At 46.6% G+C, this 16956-nt stretch overlaps 1 protein-coding gene across 7 annotated transcripts in view; it reads left to right on the top strand.

Moving 5' to 3' along the window:
- Positions 1-5631: 5631 nt before the first annotated feature.
- The window catches only part of NFIB (nuclear factor I B), a 241925-nt gene continuing 230600 nt past the window's right edge, over positions 5632-16956 (top strand). For 4 of the 7 annotated variants that reach the window (XM_045289304.1, XM_045289301.1, XM_045289302.1 and 1 more), the window contains exon 1: positions 5920-6167. In XM_045289304.1, coding sequence (XP_045145239.1) covers positions 6005-6167 — 163 coding nt within the window. In that variant the 5' untranslated portion in view covers positions 5920-6004. Of the gene's footprint in view, positions 6168-16956 lie in introns of all 7 variants that reach the window. The other 3 variants (XM_004706535.3, XM_004706533.3, XM_004706532.3) reach the window with 1 other exon arrangement.

Below are 16956 nucleotides of genomic sequence, written 5' to 3'. Positions count from 1 at the left end.
GGGAGGGCAGGCGGACCCTGGCGTTGGAGTTACTTTCGGGAGCCGGGGGCTCCCAAATTCGCAGGGAACTTTGGCGAGGGGAGCCGAGCACGGGTCGGTGTGGGCGCTGCAGACGGTGGGCCGGCGGCGAAGCGAATCGGCGTGGGCCTGCGGGAGCGCGCTTCTATGCGGGATTTGGGGATTTGAAATCCGAGGCAGCACTCACCCGCTCCCTGGGTTGCCAGTGACCGGCCACAGAGGTGGTCTTTGCAGTGGCACGGGTTTCGTTGGTCCAGTTGACTCCGCAGGACTTCCAGAACGCGTTTTACTTGGTGGAGACCTGTTCCTTTGGCGAGATTTGGGTGTAGCTCGTAAGGCTTCAAGTAATGCTGTGAAGTCAGGTCTCTCTCTTTCTCTCTCACCCTTGCTCTCTTTTTTTGGTCAACTTTGAAAATTGCCCCCGAATCTTAGGAACAATGGCACTAGGCAGAGCGCTGGCTTTCTACTTAATACACGCACACGATTTAGTTCATTTTAAAGCAGATGGCCCGATGCAAAGTGGGGAGACCGAACCTACTTACCTGAGGGCAGTTTTCATCGCTGCCCGGCTAGCTGACCCCCTACCTGACCGACATAACCACTTTCGTCTAGAATAGCTGTCCGAAGCAGTGGAGGAAACCTCTAAAGGTGTGGGGGCAGTTCCCTTCAGCTTTCAGGGGAAAGTGCCACGAGGAGTTGGGAATTCATAACCACACATTGGCAGGAAAACGAAACCGTTTTGAAGTGGCGGCTGGTTTGGGGTATGTTTAAACATTTTTAAAAGATCTAATATTAAGACGGTGCGTTTTTATAATGGACAAATGGTTAAGATTTCAATTGTATGACAATTAGAAGCCATTGTGATTCAAAAGGACTGAGGCATTCATAAATTGTGAGTGAAGATGAAAACAATGATAAGGCTTATTCAGTGATTGGATACAGCCCTGTAGCTTTTTGGCTGACACATTTTTTATTGTTTATATTTTGTTTGGCATCTGAGTATGATTGACTTAGATATGGCTATTTTCAGCAAGTAAACGTGCACTTTAATTTAACTAAACTGGACAAATGAGTTGCTGAGTTGTTTGTATTTTAGAAATGATGGATGATTAATGACCAATAAATATGAGGAGGGAAATGTTTCAGGTATAAGGGGTTGCCTTTTTACCTTTAGCTTTACCTATCAGCAGATTAAAAAAAATAAAATTTATCTTGGTAAACTACTTCCATTCCAGCCAGTTTTTATACTGGGATGATTCTTGAAGATTATAGCTAAAATAGAACAAAAAAAGAAACCGCAGTAAGTTTTATACTTCCAAAGCACTGCATGATTTCTTCTCACCTGTAAAGTACTGAGCAGTTGTCCCTTTTTCTATATTCATATATACATTTCAGCATTGGCTTTTCGGAAACACTGCTTGCGGCCAGACTGCATTTTTAAAAAGTTTCCTCCAGATCTGTATGCAAAACATAACTGGCTTTATCGTAATCCGTGTATGTTAAAATGACATGGCAGTGTCCCGACTGACATGTGACATTAGGCACTGGCACAATACAATCCTTCACCTTTCAAGGATGCACATTTCCCAAGAACTCTCTCATGATGACTAATGGTCTCTCCTATTTTAGCAATGCAAACCTGGGTTGACACATTTAAGCTGTTTGGAGGATTTAAGGCCTATCCTAGAGAAGGCCTCTTAGCTTTCAGTGCTCTGACCGCTTTCCTCTGTGACTTTAGAGGTCACAGGGAGGAAAAGGTGTTGCAAAAGTGAGGAATGGAACATAGTTTTAATTTTCTATCAGTCTGCTCTACATTGATGCAAAGGGCGTAATAACTATAGGAAATCAACACAAACAAAAAAAAATTTTAAGGACATGCAAATACAAAAGAGTAACACTTAGGAATTGGTTGAGAACTTTCATATGTAGCTCATGAGCTGTAAGAAGGCATCTAGGTTTTGGAAGGGATCTTAATTCCAAAGGAGCTACTGCTCAAGTTAATATTTAGCAAAACAGTGTGCTATATAGTACCATGCCCTGATAAGCATAGCAGCCATAAATCAGATGTAAAAGGAAAATGAGCAGCTATCATACATCCTTTTTCCCCCCTACCAATAGTGAAAAGCCTTCCTAAGGTAACTTTCAGTTGCTATCGTAGGGTCAAATATGTATTTTCTTCTCGGTGTCTTTCAAGTTCTTTGAGTATATATCTATCTACATATGTACACACATGTGTATATATTCCCCCCGTCCCTGCCCTCCCAAGTTTATTGTTCCACAGCACTGCTCCTGGAACACTCAGTATTGTCCCTTCTATCTTTATAGTGGCCTAGTTTCCCGGCCCTTTTGGGGAAACCATTGTTTCTGGGAACTATCAATATGCCCACTGGAATGAAAACCATTTCTTCAAACCATATATGAAATTTGTAACTTGGTTATTTGATCAATTATTTAGTGCAACTAAGAGAAGTTTTACGAGGGAAAGGAGGACTGAAATAGAATGCATTTGAGTAAAAATCCTGAAAGATCCAGGTGGCATGTGACCTACATGGCGAGTCACTGCACCCCATGTTCCCTGTGTGCTTTAAAGAGTGTAGAGAGGACTGCGACTGTGCTGCCTATTCACGGTCTCCTAAATCACTAAGAGTATGTACAGCTTAGTATTAGGGAACAGTCACACTTGGGAGATGGCATTTAGGCATGTTAATACAGGTATGCATGTGACTGATAGCAAACCTCCACTAATATAATTAAGAATATATATATAGTATATATCCCCTTGTCTAGTAAATGTTTCGCTGGTAAAGAATCAGTGTAATAGTGAAGCTTTGGGAAGTGTTAATAAGGCTACTTTTTGGCCTGAGAAACTTTCCTACGTCTACTTATCAAGGAGAACCCCCCCCACACACACACCAAAGGAGTATGTTTTAAAACCCCGTTTGGCAGCAACAGCATACAAAAGCAATCTCAGTCAGCATCACTTGAGCAACTCGATAAACTCAGATGCCCAACCCAAGCCTCCATGTTTGCATTCTGATCGTGCAAAGTAATTTATTACAAACGCAGAAGTATGTTCACCTGGCAAACGGGGAGCTTTCTGATCCAGTGGTGGAACACAAACAGACTTCATCAACACTATGCGTGACGTCTTTATAAGACAGTGAAATGTCACTGAACATAGTACGTAAGGACGAAAGTGCTTATGTGTTGCCTAATCGCTTATTATCTTGTTAAAATAATACTGCCTTTGAGAAAGCGGGACCAGAGTACGGCGTGAGGCCCAGCTTCCTCCTCCTCTCCGTGCGCCTCACACAGTCTCAAGTTTTAAGCTTATGATGTGTATTTTTAAAAATCAGACCAGTGACTCATGGTAGCTAGTCAGATTATAGGAAATGCTCTCCCGTAGCATGTTCAAGTCCACATTTCCGGGAGTAAGCTTTCCTTTCGCATAGGTTTCTAAGGGGGTGGGTGCGGGGTGGGATCCACCAAGTTTTTGTAGTTACAGCGAAAGCTGAAAGCATGTCCTCAGAAAGTGTGTGCAGATAGGGAGGTCTTATCGTGGGCTGTGGTTACAGTGAGCAGGGCAGCCTTCCCACACAAAGAACAGATTGTGGTTTAACTCTTTGCACGGCCTAGTTTCATGTGCTCGCGCGCATGGGAACAGAATTGTTCAAATCTCTGCTGGAAACGACCGATCGGTTTAATGATTTCCTCTATGGCATTTGGTTATGCCTCATGCTGTGATGTAATCATCTGCATGCTGTATTGTTGTGAAATTTTGGTTTCCGACTTACCCGGCTGGAGCAGGGCTGTGAAGGGCAAGCTGCTACACCGCCAGAGGACTATGTTATGGATTGGGTGGGCCGGAGCCTCTCCAGTGGCAGAACTGCCAACCTGCCCGGGGTCTGTGGCCTTGACACTCTGAAACGTCCCCTTCACAAGAGCTCCACAAACTCTCTGGGATCCTTGGGGCAGCTTCTTTGTCACAGTGTCAGGAGTCGTGCTTTCCTCACCTCTACCTAGTGGAATTCACTAGCCTGCCGCTCTCCAAGGGCACTTTCTGCCTCAGCGTCTGGAGGGACTGGTGCTATAGCATGGACATCCCTGCGTGGGTCCTGATCAGTGAGGGAAAGCTCCTTGGGGGTTGGGGTGACGAGAGCCAGTGCCACCTGGAAAGAGGTCCTGGTGGACGTCCTTGCTGCTTCCGATCTGGGACTGTGATCCTAAGCCACGTGCATGGACAGTGAGATAAGCCGCGTTCTGTGAGCAGGGAGGCCTGGGCCGACCAGCTAGGTCTTACCGTGAGCAGGAAGTCATGAAACACTGGCCAGACCTGGGAATCATTTGAAATATCTTTAGGTCAAGATGATTTGACACCGAGCCCGCCACCCCCTCCTCCCTCGCCGCCAATTATAAAAAATAAAACCCAAAGCCCTTGGGTGAAATGGGCAGGGAAGAAACCTCAGGGCCTCAGGTAAACCACGTCCCGTGAGCGGCCCACGCAGCCTCGCAGCCATGGTTCCTTCTCACGGTTCCACAAAAGCAGCAACTGACCAGCAACACAGCCCGGTGTCACCGCAGGCAGACACACAAAGAATGCAAAGTTGGTGCCAAGTTGCCATTTTTCATTGTTCACCTCAGATTGATTTTTAAGGGGTTTTGAATAATTGCCGTCTTCCTGCGATCGGTTAACAAATTAACTGCCTTGGTGGGGCTTTGGGCCCTCCAGCAAAACTGCCGAAGAACATCCGTGCAGTTTGTCTTTTCAACTCCCGGAACTTTTATTTTTAAAATGCAGGAGTGTGTGTGTGTGTGTGTGTGTGTGTGTGTGTGTGTGTGTGTAGAGGTGGTGTACTGCTGAAAGAAGTACGGAAACCTTCTATTCAGGACACGGATAGGACAAGCTATGTCCTTTGCCCACTTTCCCTCACTGTATTCCGGTTTCTCTAGTTACCACTCTTGGAATGGTGCTGTTTCAGTGTTGGAATGTTGGACGTTTGATAAGAAAATGGATCAAGTTTAATGGCGCATGCTCTTTGTGCCACCAGCAGCCTCTTGCTGAGAGCATGCTCCAAAGCGGGAACTGTTGGCATTGCACTGAGCCTCTATATGCTTTGTGTTTCCGTGCCACAGAGAAGAGAAATGAACGGTGGGGCCGTGCCTGCCTTCCGCGCAGCTCTGCTCTGATGTTAAAAACAACGACGACGAATCCACCCTCACTCTGGTCTTTGTAAAATGGTACTTGGCCAGAGGCACATTTAAATATTAAATTAGGTGTCAGATTTTTTTTTTTCTTAAAAGCAATATAGAATGCATGACATAGGGATGGGAGTAAGGGAGCTGGGGCGAGAGTGGAAATACACCATATACACCTGACTGGGTTTCTCGGAGGGCGAATCCACTTGGGAATTTTGGTGGACAGGGGCCTCTAGGTGGACTTTCTTTTCTTCTTGTCCTGCTGTTGGGATAATTCTAAATAGGAATGTGTTATTGTCACGGGTAACTTTTGGTGTGGGATTGGTGATGGGCTGTGGTCTTATTATTATTATTTTCAGTGTTTCAAATCAAACTGACTATGTATGTCTCCCCACCCCGCCCCTGCCCCAATCTTCCACAGGATGAATTTCACCCATTCATCGAGGCCCTCCTTCCACATGTCCGTGCAATCGCCTACACTTGGTTCAACCTGCAGGCTCGGAAACGCAAGTACTTTAAAAAGCACGAGAAGCGGATGTCAAAGGACGAGGAAAGAGCAGTCAAAGACGAGCTGCTCAGCGAAAAGCCTGAAATCAAACAGAAGTGGGCATCCAGGCTCCTGGCCAAACTGCGCAAAGATATCCGCCAGGAGTACCGAGAGGACTTTGTGCTGACCGTGACTGGCAAGAAGCACCCGTGCTGTGTCTTATCCAATCCCGACCAGAAGGGTAAGATTAGGAGGATCGACTGCCTGCGACAGGCAGACAAAGTCTGGCGTCTGGATCTAGTCATGGTGATCCTGTTCAAAGGCATCCCCTTGGAAAGTACCGATGGAGAGCGGCTCATGAAATCCCCTCATTGCACAAACCCAGCACTTTGTGTCCAGCCGCATCACATCACAGTATCAGTTAAGGAGCTTGATTTGTTTTTGGCATACTACGTGCAGGAGCAAGGTAGGAGCACATTGTTTTTTCTTCTTGATGGCAGCCCCTCCCCCCCCCCAAGCTCCCCCCCCAAGGTTCCCCCCCCCTACAGAATATCTGGCTTGGGTGAGATAGGCCTGGAGGCCTTAGCTCTGCACCAACCCCTCTGGGTAGCATGGCGTGCCCACTTTCACACGCGTGTACACTCCATGTGCCCATGTGCAAGCCATGTACATAGGCACGCTGCTCTATTGTCCATGCCTCGACTGGCTTGGAGATTTACAGATGCACCGTACAGCTGCATGGCTTTCGAGTGTCTGAAATAGGATCTACGGGACACAGAATAGCCTAAAAATATATATAGCTGCTCACGCATCACTTTCTGGCCTAGACAACACTTAGTGTATAATAATCGTGTTCCCTCGACTTGAAACTGTCCATCCATTTATGTGTGGTTAAACTGTCCTCTAAGCAGTTTTGCACCGGCCTCGTGAAATAACCAGGCAAAGAAACCGAAATGGAATTGACATGCCCTATAGCAAAATGCGTAAGATTGCCAGCTATCATCACAAAAAGTAGACCTGGCGTAGACCAAATTTATATCATGGTAGTATTTCCATCGACACCCACTTTTTGATTGTGTAATATTCGCTGTGGATTTAGGAGGGCTTGGTTCCTGTTTGAAATAATTTGTCGTGATCTCTTCCTCAGAATGATGTGGGAACGTATTGTGCTTTTACTCAAATGCAAATCTATAAAACTTAACTGAGGAGGGAAGCCGGAGCTTTTCCGTACGGAGCCATGCAGAACCAAAACACAGAGCGGACTGGCTACCCGGGTTTAAAATACACCTAAGAGAATGCAGAAATGGCATCCTCTACCTATTGAAAGAAAATAGTAAAGAGTGTGATGTCAATATGTTTACTAAATAATTCAAAGACAGGCAGTACTTATGAAAAAGTTTGGAAATATGCCTTTAATATTTTCCCATGTCTTAATATGTTTTCCTTAAGTAGGAGAAAATTTTCTTTCTTCAAATGAATGTATCAGGCAATCGATGTCTTTGGATTAGCCAGCCGCCCCTGGTGAAATAACATTTAAGAACGCAGCATGCCAAAAGCAGGCTAAAGTTTGATCTGCCCCGGATAGCAGGCCGTTTCCTAACTTGGCCTAGTGGTAGGGAAACTGGCCTGCACACAGCCAGGTGGCAGGCGGTTATCTGATGTGTGGGATTTAATAAATTTGGTATGAGCTTTAGTCTCATCATCTAACGGTAAAATACCAAACCTGCTCCTTGACTTAGAACTCTAGGTGCTTACTCCCTACTTTTTGCCTTGGTACTGGGGAGATAGTTTTAGAGAGCCATTTCAAATGCTGTCTAAACACGTTTAATCTGATTTTAATGAATGGTGCTAGACGTGGCACACATGGAAATATTACATTTGAACTTTCTGAAAGAAACAAAAAGCAGCATTTTCACTTATTTTCATGCACTTAAGAATTAAAACCTTAATAACGATGAATTGGTGGAAGATATGTAGTTCTGCCTGATGTGCCCTAACAGAAACCATTATTAACACCTAACAGTTCATTTGATTGACAGCTGTCTCAGAGGAGACGCTTGAAGGTGGGCTGTCTCATCTATGTGTTGGCTTGACTGTGAATGTGTGCTAACGGTCTTGTGAAAACTAAGGGTGGAAGTAAAGTTTTAAAAACAGGCATGTAACTTGTTAGATCAGGCAGGGGGAAGATCCGCGGCTGCCTCCTGGCTGTTCACATTTTAACTGGCTCGAAGGCGGTTCCCAGAGGTGAAACACACACACACACACACACACACACACACACACACACACACACACACCCTCCCTCCCTCTCTCCCTCCCTCCCTCCTAGGGCAGGCCGCCAACTTGCTTGCTTTTGATTAGATGACAATAAAGAATGCATCCTTTGCATTTGTGGCGAAAGGTGGAAGAAAGGAACGTACCTAACTGCTTTCTGTGTGGCCCCATTGGGGAGGGTCATCAGCAAGATTTCCGTGGAGACCACGTTTCTGATCAGCCCTGGGCTCTGGTGGTGGGGTGCTTCCACAGCCTCTTCTCAGAACCCTTCATGATTACACACCGTGCAGGACGGCTCTTCCCAACTCCCCACTACCTGCCCGAGCATCCTCTCCTCTTCACATCTGCTGGCCCTTTCTCTGAAAAGTAAAACACAACTCACACTGGGATGCTTTTGTGTTTCACCCCCCTTTGCAAAATCCAGATCTCTTCTTTGTCCAGGGTAGCTTCCTTATGTCACTTTGCGGTGCGATTGATTAAGGGGGAAGGTAGGTTTAAAAAGAGAAGTCTGGGGTCTATCAGAGAGGGCTGTGTTTGTCACCTCACGGCGTGTTATCCCCCCCCCCCATCCCCCCAGTGTGCGCAAAGCCAGGAGCGCCTGCTTTATAGATCAGGCAGAGGAGTTGACAGAAAAAGACGCGAAAGAAAAGAAAAATCAGAAAAGAAACTTGTCATGCGTGCAAGAGAATGAGCAACAGCATCGCTGTACCCTCCCCCTCGTCCGTGTGTGTGTGTGTGTGTGTGTGTGTGTGTGTGTGTGTGTGTCTCTCTCTCTCTCTGCTCTGCTTCTAAACGACTGGGAGGAAAAAAAAACCGGAGAAAGAACAGAGAAAATGCCAAGGATGGTTACCATTGGCACCAGGATTGGCATCAGACCCTCTTTGTTTAGCTCAGGATGCTTGTGATTTGTTCGTTGGCATCCGCATTGCAGTGTGGAACCGTGCTACAATATATTGACAATTTCCAGATCTAGAAATGGCCATCGTCCTCTGGGTGATCCCTACAAGATCGCATGTGGCGGCTCTTCAGGGAATGCCATAAAGACCAACATCATAAACTTCCCTCGTTGACCAACTGCCGAAGCCTTTCTTTTCCCTCTGTCTTTTTTGGTTCTGACCCCCCCCCCCCCTTCTTCATGCCCAGCTGCCTCTTTTTCTTTCCTTTTCCCCTCCCCTGAAATGTGCAAAGAGTTACTAGTGCTTTCACACAAACTAGAGCCCTACATCTGCATCTGATAGGGTTTGGGGGAAAATGTATGCATTTTGAAATCATTTTTGATAGAGAGTTCATTAGCCTTGCGCATCACATGGCCGCAGAGCGGTTCTTTTCTGTACCGCCCGGGTCTCTTTGTTAGTCGGCTCCTTGTGTGCATGTAGCTGGGTTGGCCGCAATCGAGCCCTTCTTGCTCTTTTCTTTACATTAGCAGAGCGTCGTGTCCGTTGTGGTGGTTTATAGAATTAGATCCCACGTTACCGAAAACGTGCACATCATGTGGGAGTCCCCGCGTTTAAATCCCTAAAAATCACTTGACGTTACGGCTTCAGAGGGCTGCGCTTCGGGTGTTCCGTTGCTACAAGAACCGCCATTTTGTTTGTGAAGTGCCAGCGGGGGGAGGGAAAAAAAGGCAGACACTGTGCTTGATGCCAATAATGGTTGCCAGTGGCACCGAGGTTGGCATCAGACCCTCTTTGTCTGGTTGCTGAATGCCTTTGATTCGTTGGTTGGCATCCGCATTGCAGTGACCACACTGGGAAGTTTTTGACAATCCCTGAGTGAAGGGCTGCTTGCCTGTTTGCTGCAGCAAACCTTCCCTAGCTCACAGAAAACCCGTCCTTTTCTTTCTCGCTTTCTTTCTTTTTTAAAAAAAGGCTTTTCCTGTTCTTTTGCTCCAAGGCTGTGACAGATGAAAGGGGAGAAAAATAGCTGTAAAGTGGCTTCCATCTCCCCTCATAGATATTAAAGATGGCCAGTGATTTGGGGGGCAGGTGGGACCTGTTCCCCATATTGTCTTTGTTACTGCGTTCAGGAAAGCAAAGTAAAGCAAAACTTAGCAGAAAAGCCAGGCAAGCCTTGCAGGGCACACAGCTCCCTGGGCTGCAGGTGGTAGCTTCGGCTGCACCTTGAGAAGGTGTGTGGAGGACTAGCCCCATGGAGTGACACAGGGCACAGCCTAGAGGTTCTGTTGCTCTGTCACAACTTGGCCGCTTCTCTCTTACACATCGTCCAGCCCCCTGTTTCCCCGCTAGCACATTTTACAACGATAAACCAGACCGACAGGGTTTTCTCTCCTTTCCAGCTCAGATTGTGCCAGCGTCACCGTGAGAGAAAATAAGAAACCCCTCTAATGAGGTCTGATAGAATGTAGTCTTCCCTGAATTTCCCAATTAAGCCTCAAAACGTTGCCACATTCTTAGGGCACAAGGAAAACCAGCCGAAAGGGGAACATAGTTTTGCTGGAAGTTTCCTAGATAGCTAGTGCTAATGTTGCTGTCCGGTTAACCACCATTATCTTGTTAACTAATAAGAAGGATTAGCAGTTCTACCCAACTGGCTTCGCACAGGAAGTATGGACTATAGGAGGCCCCGAGTCGCCAGACTGTGTCCTGTCGCAGGAGAAAAAGGCAGGAGGTGGCAGGCGGGAGGTGGGGGCATGGAGGGGGGACTGGGCTTTCTGTGAGGAGGAGAAGGGTTTGGCAGAAAGAGAGCAGTCACAGCACACTCAGAAGTTAAAACAAAATGAAAGTCCCCAGAGATGGGAGCCGGTGTCCTGAATTTAACAGATTAGAGTTTAATCGAAAGGAGCCTCGCTGATTTTTGGACTGTACTTTGCACTCTTATTAAGCCTGTGTTGCACGGCTGAAGAGAGTCCAGAAACCTCATGGCCCTCTTGAACAAGTGGCTTCTCTGAAGCCTTGTCGAGCCCTGAAAAGTATGATCCTCTGTGGAATGGCTGCTCTTGTCGTTTCATTGTGGGTTGTCCCTGCCGTGAGAGTCTGTTCCGAAGTTGTGAAAGATGGGCCTTGTTTACAGGAGAAGTTATAGACGTTATTAACTGGTTTTGAAATAGAATCCTTCCTGATTGTCTCATAGCTTTAGCGAGGAAGCGAACACCAAGCATTATTTTCCTCTTTCAGTGCGTGACTCAAGGCTCCTCCTTTCGGCGGGGGTGGGAGTTGGGGGGAGTAGGGTGGACAATGATTTCTTTCTGAAAAGCTGAAGTAGGTGATTGTTTGCAAGTGGACACCGGCTTTGAACCTTTCTGTACATTTCCCTTCCTTTGCAGGTATTTCCTATGAGAAGGCAGGAGAAGCTGTTTTTGCTTGTTCACAGGCTGCTGGGCAGGAGAGTTTAGGGGGCTGGCAGTGGGAAATGCTCAGGGGAGTGGGAAGTAGGTGTGTCGAAGTCCTCTGTAGGCAGCTGCGATTCAGGGGAGCACTGTTTAGTGTCCCCATCTCCCCTTCTGTCCTTGACTGACCCCATGAACTCCAGGCCACATTTGTTTGCTTTCTGGCTCATACACGGCTCACCAGATAAAGAAAGACTCTGATTGGCATGTCTCACTTCAAGGCTTAATGAGGCTTTGGTGGGACTATATATTGTCAGATAAGACACTTGCCTCTTTTCTCTGTGATTAGCAGAAAGCAAGCACAGTCTCAGGAGCCAGGAGGTCACCCTCTGCCCCAATGCCCCTAGCTCACCAGAGCTTTGCCAGACCACTCAAGAGTTAAACTCCCCGGCCCCTGTTGCCAGCTGGGGAGCCTGGCATGTGTGCTTTGATATGGCAAACTAGGCTCATGCATGGCTGTTAATATGATCTCACTTTTGAAGGGGTGGGAGAGGGGGAGAGAAGGCTCATCTGTTACATCAATTATGATTTTTCAAATGAAAAAAAAAATCTAACCGACCCACTTTCTGGAAGTAGCAAAAGTAGTTAGAAGATCCTGCTGGTGGCACCACTTTACACGCATGCTCCCTCTCGGCATTAGCATTACACATTCTGCGATCAAGCCCCTTAGCTAGAGAGCATCATGCATTTGGATTTGCAGACCCAGTGCCCGCTGCCTCTTGGGTGGAAAAAGCGCTCCCGAGGAGGAAAAGCCGAAGTTACACCCACGCTCTGGGTCTGATCGCCAGTTTGGGAAGTTGTGTGTGGCAGTGATGGATGGCAGCGGCTGGGGCCCCTGAAGGATGGCGTCCCCCTTGTCTGAGTTCCTTTCTGGGCCTGGACATGTGGAAATGGGCAGGGACCATTGTGAGAGGTCACTTATTCTGGACACAGCTTTTGTCCTCTCAAAGTTTCTGGCTCCCAAAGCGTCACCTTTAAGAAGTCCATGCAAGCAGCTATAGGAGATCTGCAATCGATTGGATATGATTTAGACATTTTTTTTTATTTCCTCGTTCTTGCCTTCGTCTGGAAGGTAGCAGGAAACTGCCAAGAGGAAATGAAAGTTCCAATCCTCTGTTCAGTCCCTCCCCCCCTCCCCCCCCTTCTGACTTTGGGTCTGTAATTTGAAGCAACGAGCCACGGAGGCCAGCGTAGTAAGGCCTTTCTCCTCATTTCTTCCTGCTAGATGAATCCTAAAGGCTAGAGCGATGGGGTTGAAACTGATGTTGGTTATATGTCTGTCTTTGGCTCCGGCCACCTTCTTGTGATTTCAGCACCTGAACTGGGAGGCGTCCAATGGGAGGCTGGGGTAGAATTCTCAAAAATCGAGCTAAGCGTGTTTCCCTTTCGTCCGTCCGAGCAGTGGCTTGCATGTGAGCTGGCTTTGTCGTCGAAGCGTAAGGACGGCTCTGCCTTTCAACGTGGGCTTTGCAGAGAACAGACACAGCCTTTGGACCACCAGTGAAAACAGGCCATGCTCAAGCAATGGAAAATTCTGGGCCAAAGCAAAGGGGCACCCCTCCTTTAGTCTTCAGCTGGCTTTGGGGTACGAGTCTCTCTAGCTTTTGAAAAAGGAAATCGTGTCAGTGATGTGTACACACACCTTCCCTGGCCTGAGGTTTATGGGAGTAGAACTGGGGACCCTGGGGAGTTTTGGGGTGCATATGTGGTCGACATTCAAAGCAGACTTTCTCTGCTCCTTTCCCGCCCTCCGTCCTTGTGGAAGAGGAGTAATTTTAGAAATCTCAAGGACTCGTGGTTATGTGATCGGAAATGGGGCTTATTACTGCAGCACGCCTCCACACCAAGCATGGCAAGAAGACACTCCTTCTCGGGCTGCTCATGTGACTATGGCCCGTGGTGCGTCGTCTCTCTTTAAAGTTCAGTTCTTAGGGCCTTGAGTGCCAATTATGCGATGTGGTTAATTTAACTGCAGTCGCTTGTTAGCGTTTGGCATGAAGAGTAAATCATCAGGCTACAGAGAACTTGTGAGAACCAAGCGCCCAGAGTGAGGCGTGAGCTTGCAGGATTCGGCTGTCCTAGGCTGAACGGTACAGGCTGTAAGCCTAATGGGACTTGAGAGGCCGGGTTTTTTGGTGGTTATAGTATTCCAAAAAATTGGAAGAAAAATGGTTACCAATTAACCAATGAGGTAGAAAGACCTTGAGGCTGCAGGCCCCTCACCCACCCTCAACCGACCCCCAACCCCGAAATGAAATAAATCTTCAAAATTTAAATGAGGCGGTATTCTAAGATAGGCTTGCAAATACTCCTGGGCATAAATTGTTGGTAAGAAAACACACATGAAGCACATTCCCACCGTGGGTGCTGGTAGTTTAACAGGATGGCATCGATGACTCAGACAAGTGAAAAGAATTCTGAATAAAAACGACATCATTGAAAATGGTGGTGGTGGTGGCGAGGTGGCGTTGAGAGAGAAAGTCATGTAACGAGCTGAAAGTTGCCTGCAGGTTATATATTTGCAGAATCCTGCTTTAAGGTGGTGCAGCGCCTCTAATCAGTTACTGATAAAGAACAAACCAGTTGAAAGTGTGATTTGTTTAAACAAGTGCAAAGTAAAATAAGGACTGCAGGTGAGACCACAAAAACAATACCCCCCTCCCAGAAAACTTTCAAAAAAACTTCAATGCTGAACGGATGCAGTTTTAACATTCTGGTTCACTTCCACTCCATTTCTGAGAGCAGGAAACTTCACACACAGCATTCACATGAACGTTTCCAATGTGTCTCACATTGCACGAACCAACAGGAAGATAGTTGGCGAGCATCAGTACTACGATTAGTCTCAAGGATTTCTCCTGAACTTGATGTTTGTGGCCACACCAAGAAGGGTCTTGCCACCAGGGAAGAGAATCGGGAGCGCTCAGGCCCAAAAATCTAATCCTGAGCCCAGATGTTAAGAAAGTTATTGGTCCGAGGATGTATTCTGTAATTCAAGTGAGTGGGGGATTACTTTTATGCCGATGTCAATAACATGTGTGTGTCAATATGGAGTCTATACCCGTCTATTAGTGAATTCTGAAGTGTGAAAAATGTCCCTGCTTTGGGCCAACTTGTATTTTATTATTCTGACATCTGCAGTTTCTGGATGGATTACCTTAAATTTGCTATGCTATGTTAAAAGCCTTGTTTTATGAGCTCAGTCTCAGCTTCTGGCCTTGCTGTCAGGAACCCTGCTACGTGATGCAACTTGCCTTGTTAGGTTTAATTGACCAAAGCTGATGTGCTAAAACAATTCATTTGTGCTGTAACTCATGCCCCGGCTAAGTTGCTACCTGAATCCCGTGACCTTCACTTGTCTGGGTCATGAAATGGCTGTGAGTGACTTTTGACCTTTCTATTGTGTCCTCATGTCCCTGTTTCCTTTTACTCTTTTATGGTAATCGGACTAGTGGACAGAGGGGCCCCAGCCCTGCTTTTCCACCCCAGTGGATTCCAGGCGTCCCCTTGCAGTGGCTCTGTGGTCTGCCTGTCCCAGGCCCTTTCATTGCTTTGCCGACAGTGACCCGTCTGCAGCCTTCCTTGGTACAGGGGGCGGAGGCAGCCCTCTGGCATTTGGACGGACTTGCAGCCCTTCCGCTTCGATGTTCAGTGTCCCCTCTGCTGCTCTTGGGAGGGAGGTTAAATGTTCAGTTCTTGATATTTATGGCTTCCTTACTAACCAACTTCCAGCATTTTCAACAGTCCTAGTCGAAATACCGTATTGCTACTACAGGGAGTGAAAGTGGGTAGCTGTAGGATGCTTTTGGCTGCTCATGTGCAAGTCCTCCAACGCACGACTTCTGAAAGGACTTGGCTCCAGAACTCTTTTGTCTGCTTTTGGGGAAAATCTGTATCCTACGTACGTGACGTGAAGAAAACAAGTTGATATTTTTTGTGGCGTAGTGGCGTGGAGTAGAGATTAAGGAAAAATTCCACGATCTTCTTGCTTCCACTTTTCCACCAACAATTTGAACTCCTCTCGTGTTAGAGTTCTACGGAAAGCCTGCTTTCTTTGTGACTTCAAAAGCCGAAGTTCAGGATGCAGTAGAGAATCACCAGTCAGCACCAGATTTTTCTTTCTCTGGGTGTTTCGTGTCCCAAATATGTGACACTAAATATTGATTTCTTTTTTTTTTAAATAATTAAATCATTTTATTGGGGGCTTGTACAACTCTTATCACAATCCACACATGCATCCATGTGCTAAGCACTTTTGTACAGTTGTTTCCCGTATCATTCTCAAAACATTTGCTTTCTACTTGAGCCCTTAGATCAGCTTCTCATTTTTCCCCTCCTTCCTTGCTCCCCCCTCCCCCTAAATATTGATTTCTAATGAATGTAAATATATTCATTTTCTGTTTCTCCTAAAGACCTCAGATGCAGCAACTGAAATTTTTCCTCCTGATCTTCTCTTCGGCAGCAGTGAAATTATTATTTTTTTGGAAAAAGATTGGAAATGTCTTCTAAAATGTGACAACACAGATATTTTTACCCTACCAAATTTTTCTTTGGCAAATATGACATTGTAGTTTGTGATTCCCCCTCCCCCCATATTTGCCAGATTAAATATTTAAAACCCAAGCTGTTATGTTTTATTTTTACGTTATTAGAGGCGGAAAGGAAGTTTAAGTTAGAATGAGCATTTCCTTTACGTGTGTGGCATACTGTTTACACATGTGTGTGGATACACTGACAGATGAGAGACAATGTGGCTGAGGGACTAGAATCTTGGAAATAGCACTAGATTTTAACATCCTCATTTTAAAAGTATCTGTCAACAGCAGGTAGGAAGGGTTGCGTGAGTGTGTGTGTGTGTGTGTGTGTGTGTTTTGTAAGATTCCCCCTCCACCCCCCTGTCCCCCCATGAATGTTTGCAAGATTGGGGACTTTGAATGCTTTCCAGAATTAACGGTGCCGAGAACCCAGCATCCTACGGGCAAAGGAAGGGGACAATTCAGTGCACCAAGACGGTTTCGTGAATAGTCCCTGTTTCTCTTTCTTTGCCTGGATGAGCTGGTCAGTTTAGAAGTGGGTCCCTTGCCTTTCTCCTCTTCTCTTGCTTCTTCAGTGTTAGGGCCAACATGGAGTCAGGTTTGCATGTGGGTAGTGGGAAGTCACGGTGGGACTGGGCCATTAGAACAGCCACCAGCTCCCGAGGAAAAAAAAAAACCCAGACCCCCAAACCACCTCAACTGCCATCAAGTTGATTCCTACTCATAGTGACCGGATAGGACGGGGAAGAAAGGCCCCTGTGGGTTCCTGAGACAGGAAGCTTCATTTTCTCCTTGAGGAGTGGCCGCTGAATTAGAACCATGACTGTGTTTACCAGCTTGGAAGGACTGGAGTGGGGAAAAAAAATCCAATGCCTGCTCAATTCCTCCATTGAAAGGATGAGTTCCTAGATGATGGACAATTGGTGGGTACTTGGGTAAGGAGCCATGGAGCCCCTCCTGGGAAAGTGCTGGACCTATCAGGTTGGCAGTTCAAACCCATCAGATGCTCTTAGGAGGACGATGGAACTGTGTGCTCCCGAAGGATTGGCAGCCTTGGAAACCCTTTATAGCATCGGTGTGAGCCATCATCGACTCTGTGG

This window comes from Echinops telfairi, unplaced genomic scaffold, assembly GCF_000313985.2.
Source record: "Echinops telfairi isolate 266 unplaced genomic scaffold, ASM31398v2 ScPeMD7_25;HRSCAF=90, whole genome shotgun sequence".
Lineage (NCBI taxonomy): Eukaryota > Metazoa > Chordata > Mammalia > Afrosoricida > Tenrecidae > Echinops > Echinops telfairi.
The sequence above is the reverse complement of the archived record's forward strand: the minus strand, read 5'-3'. Positions and strand labels throughout refer to the sequence as shown.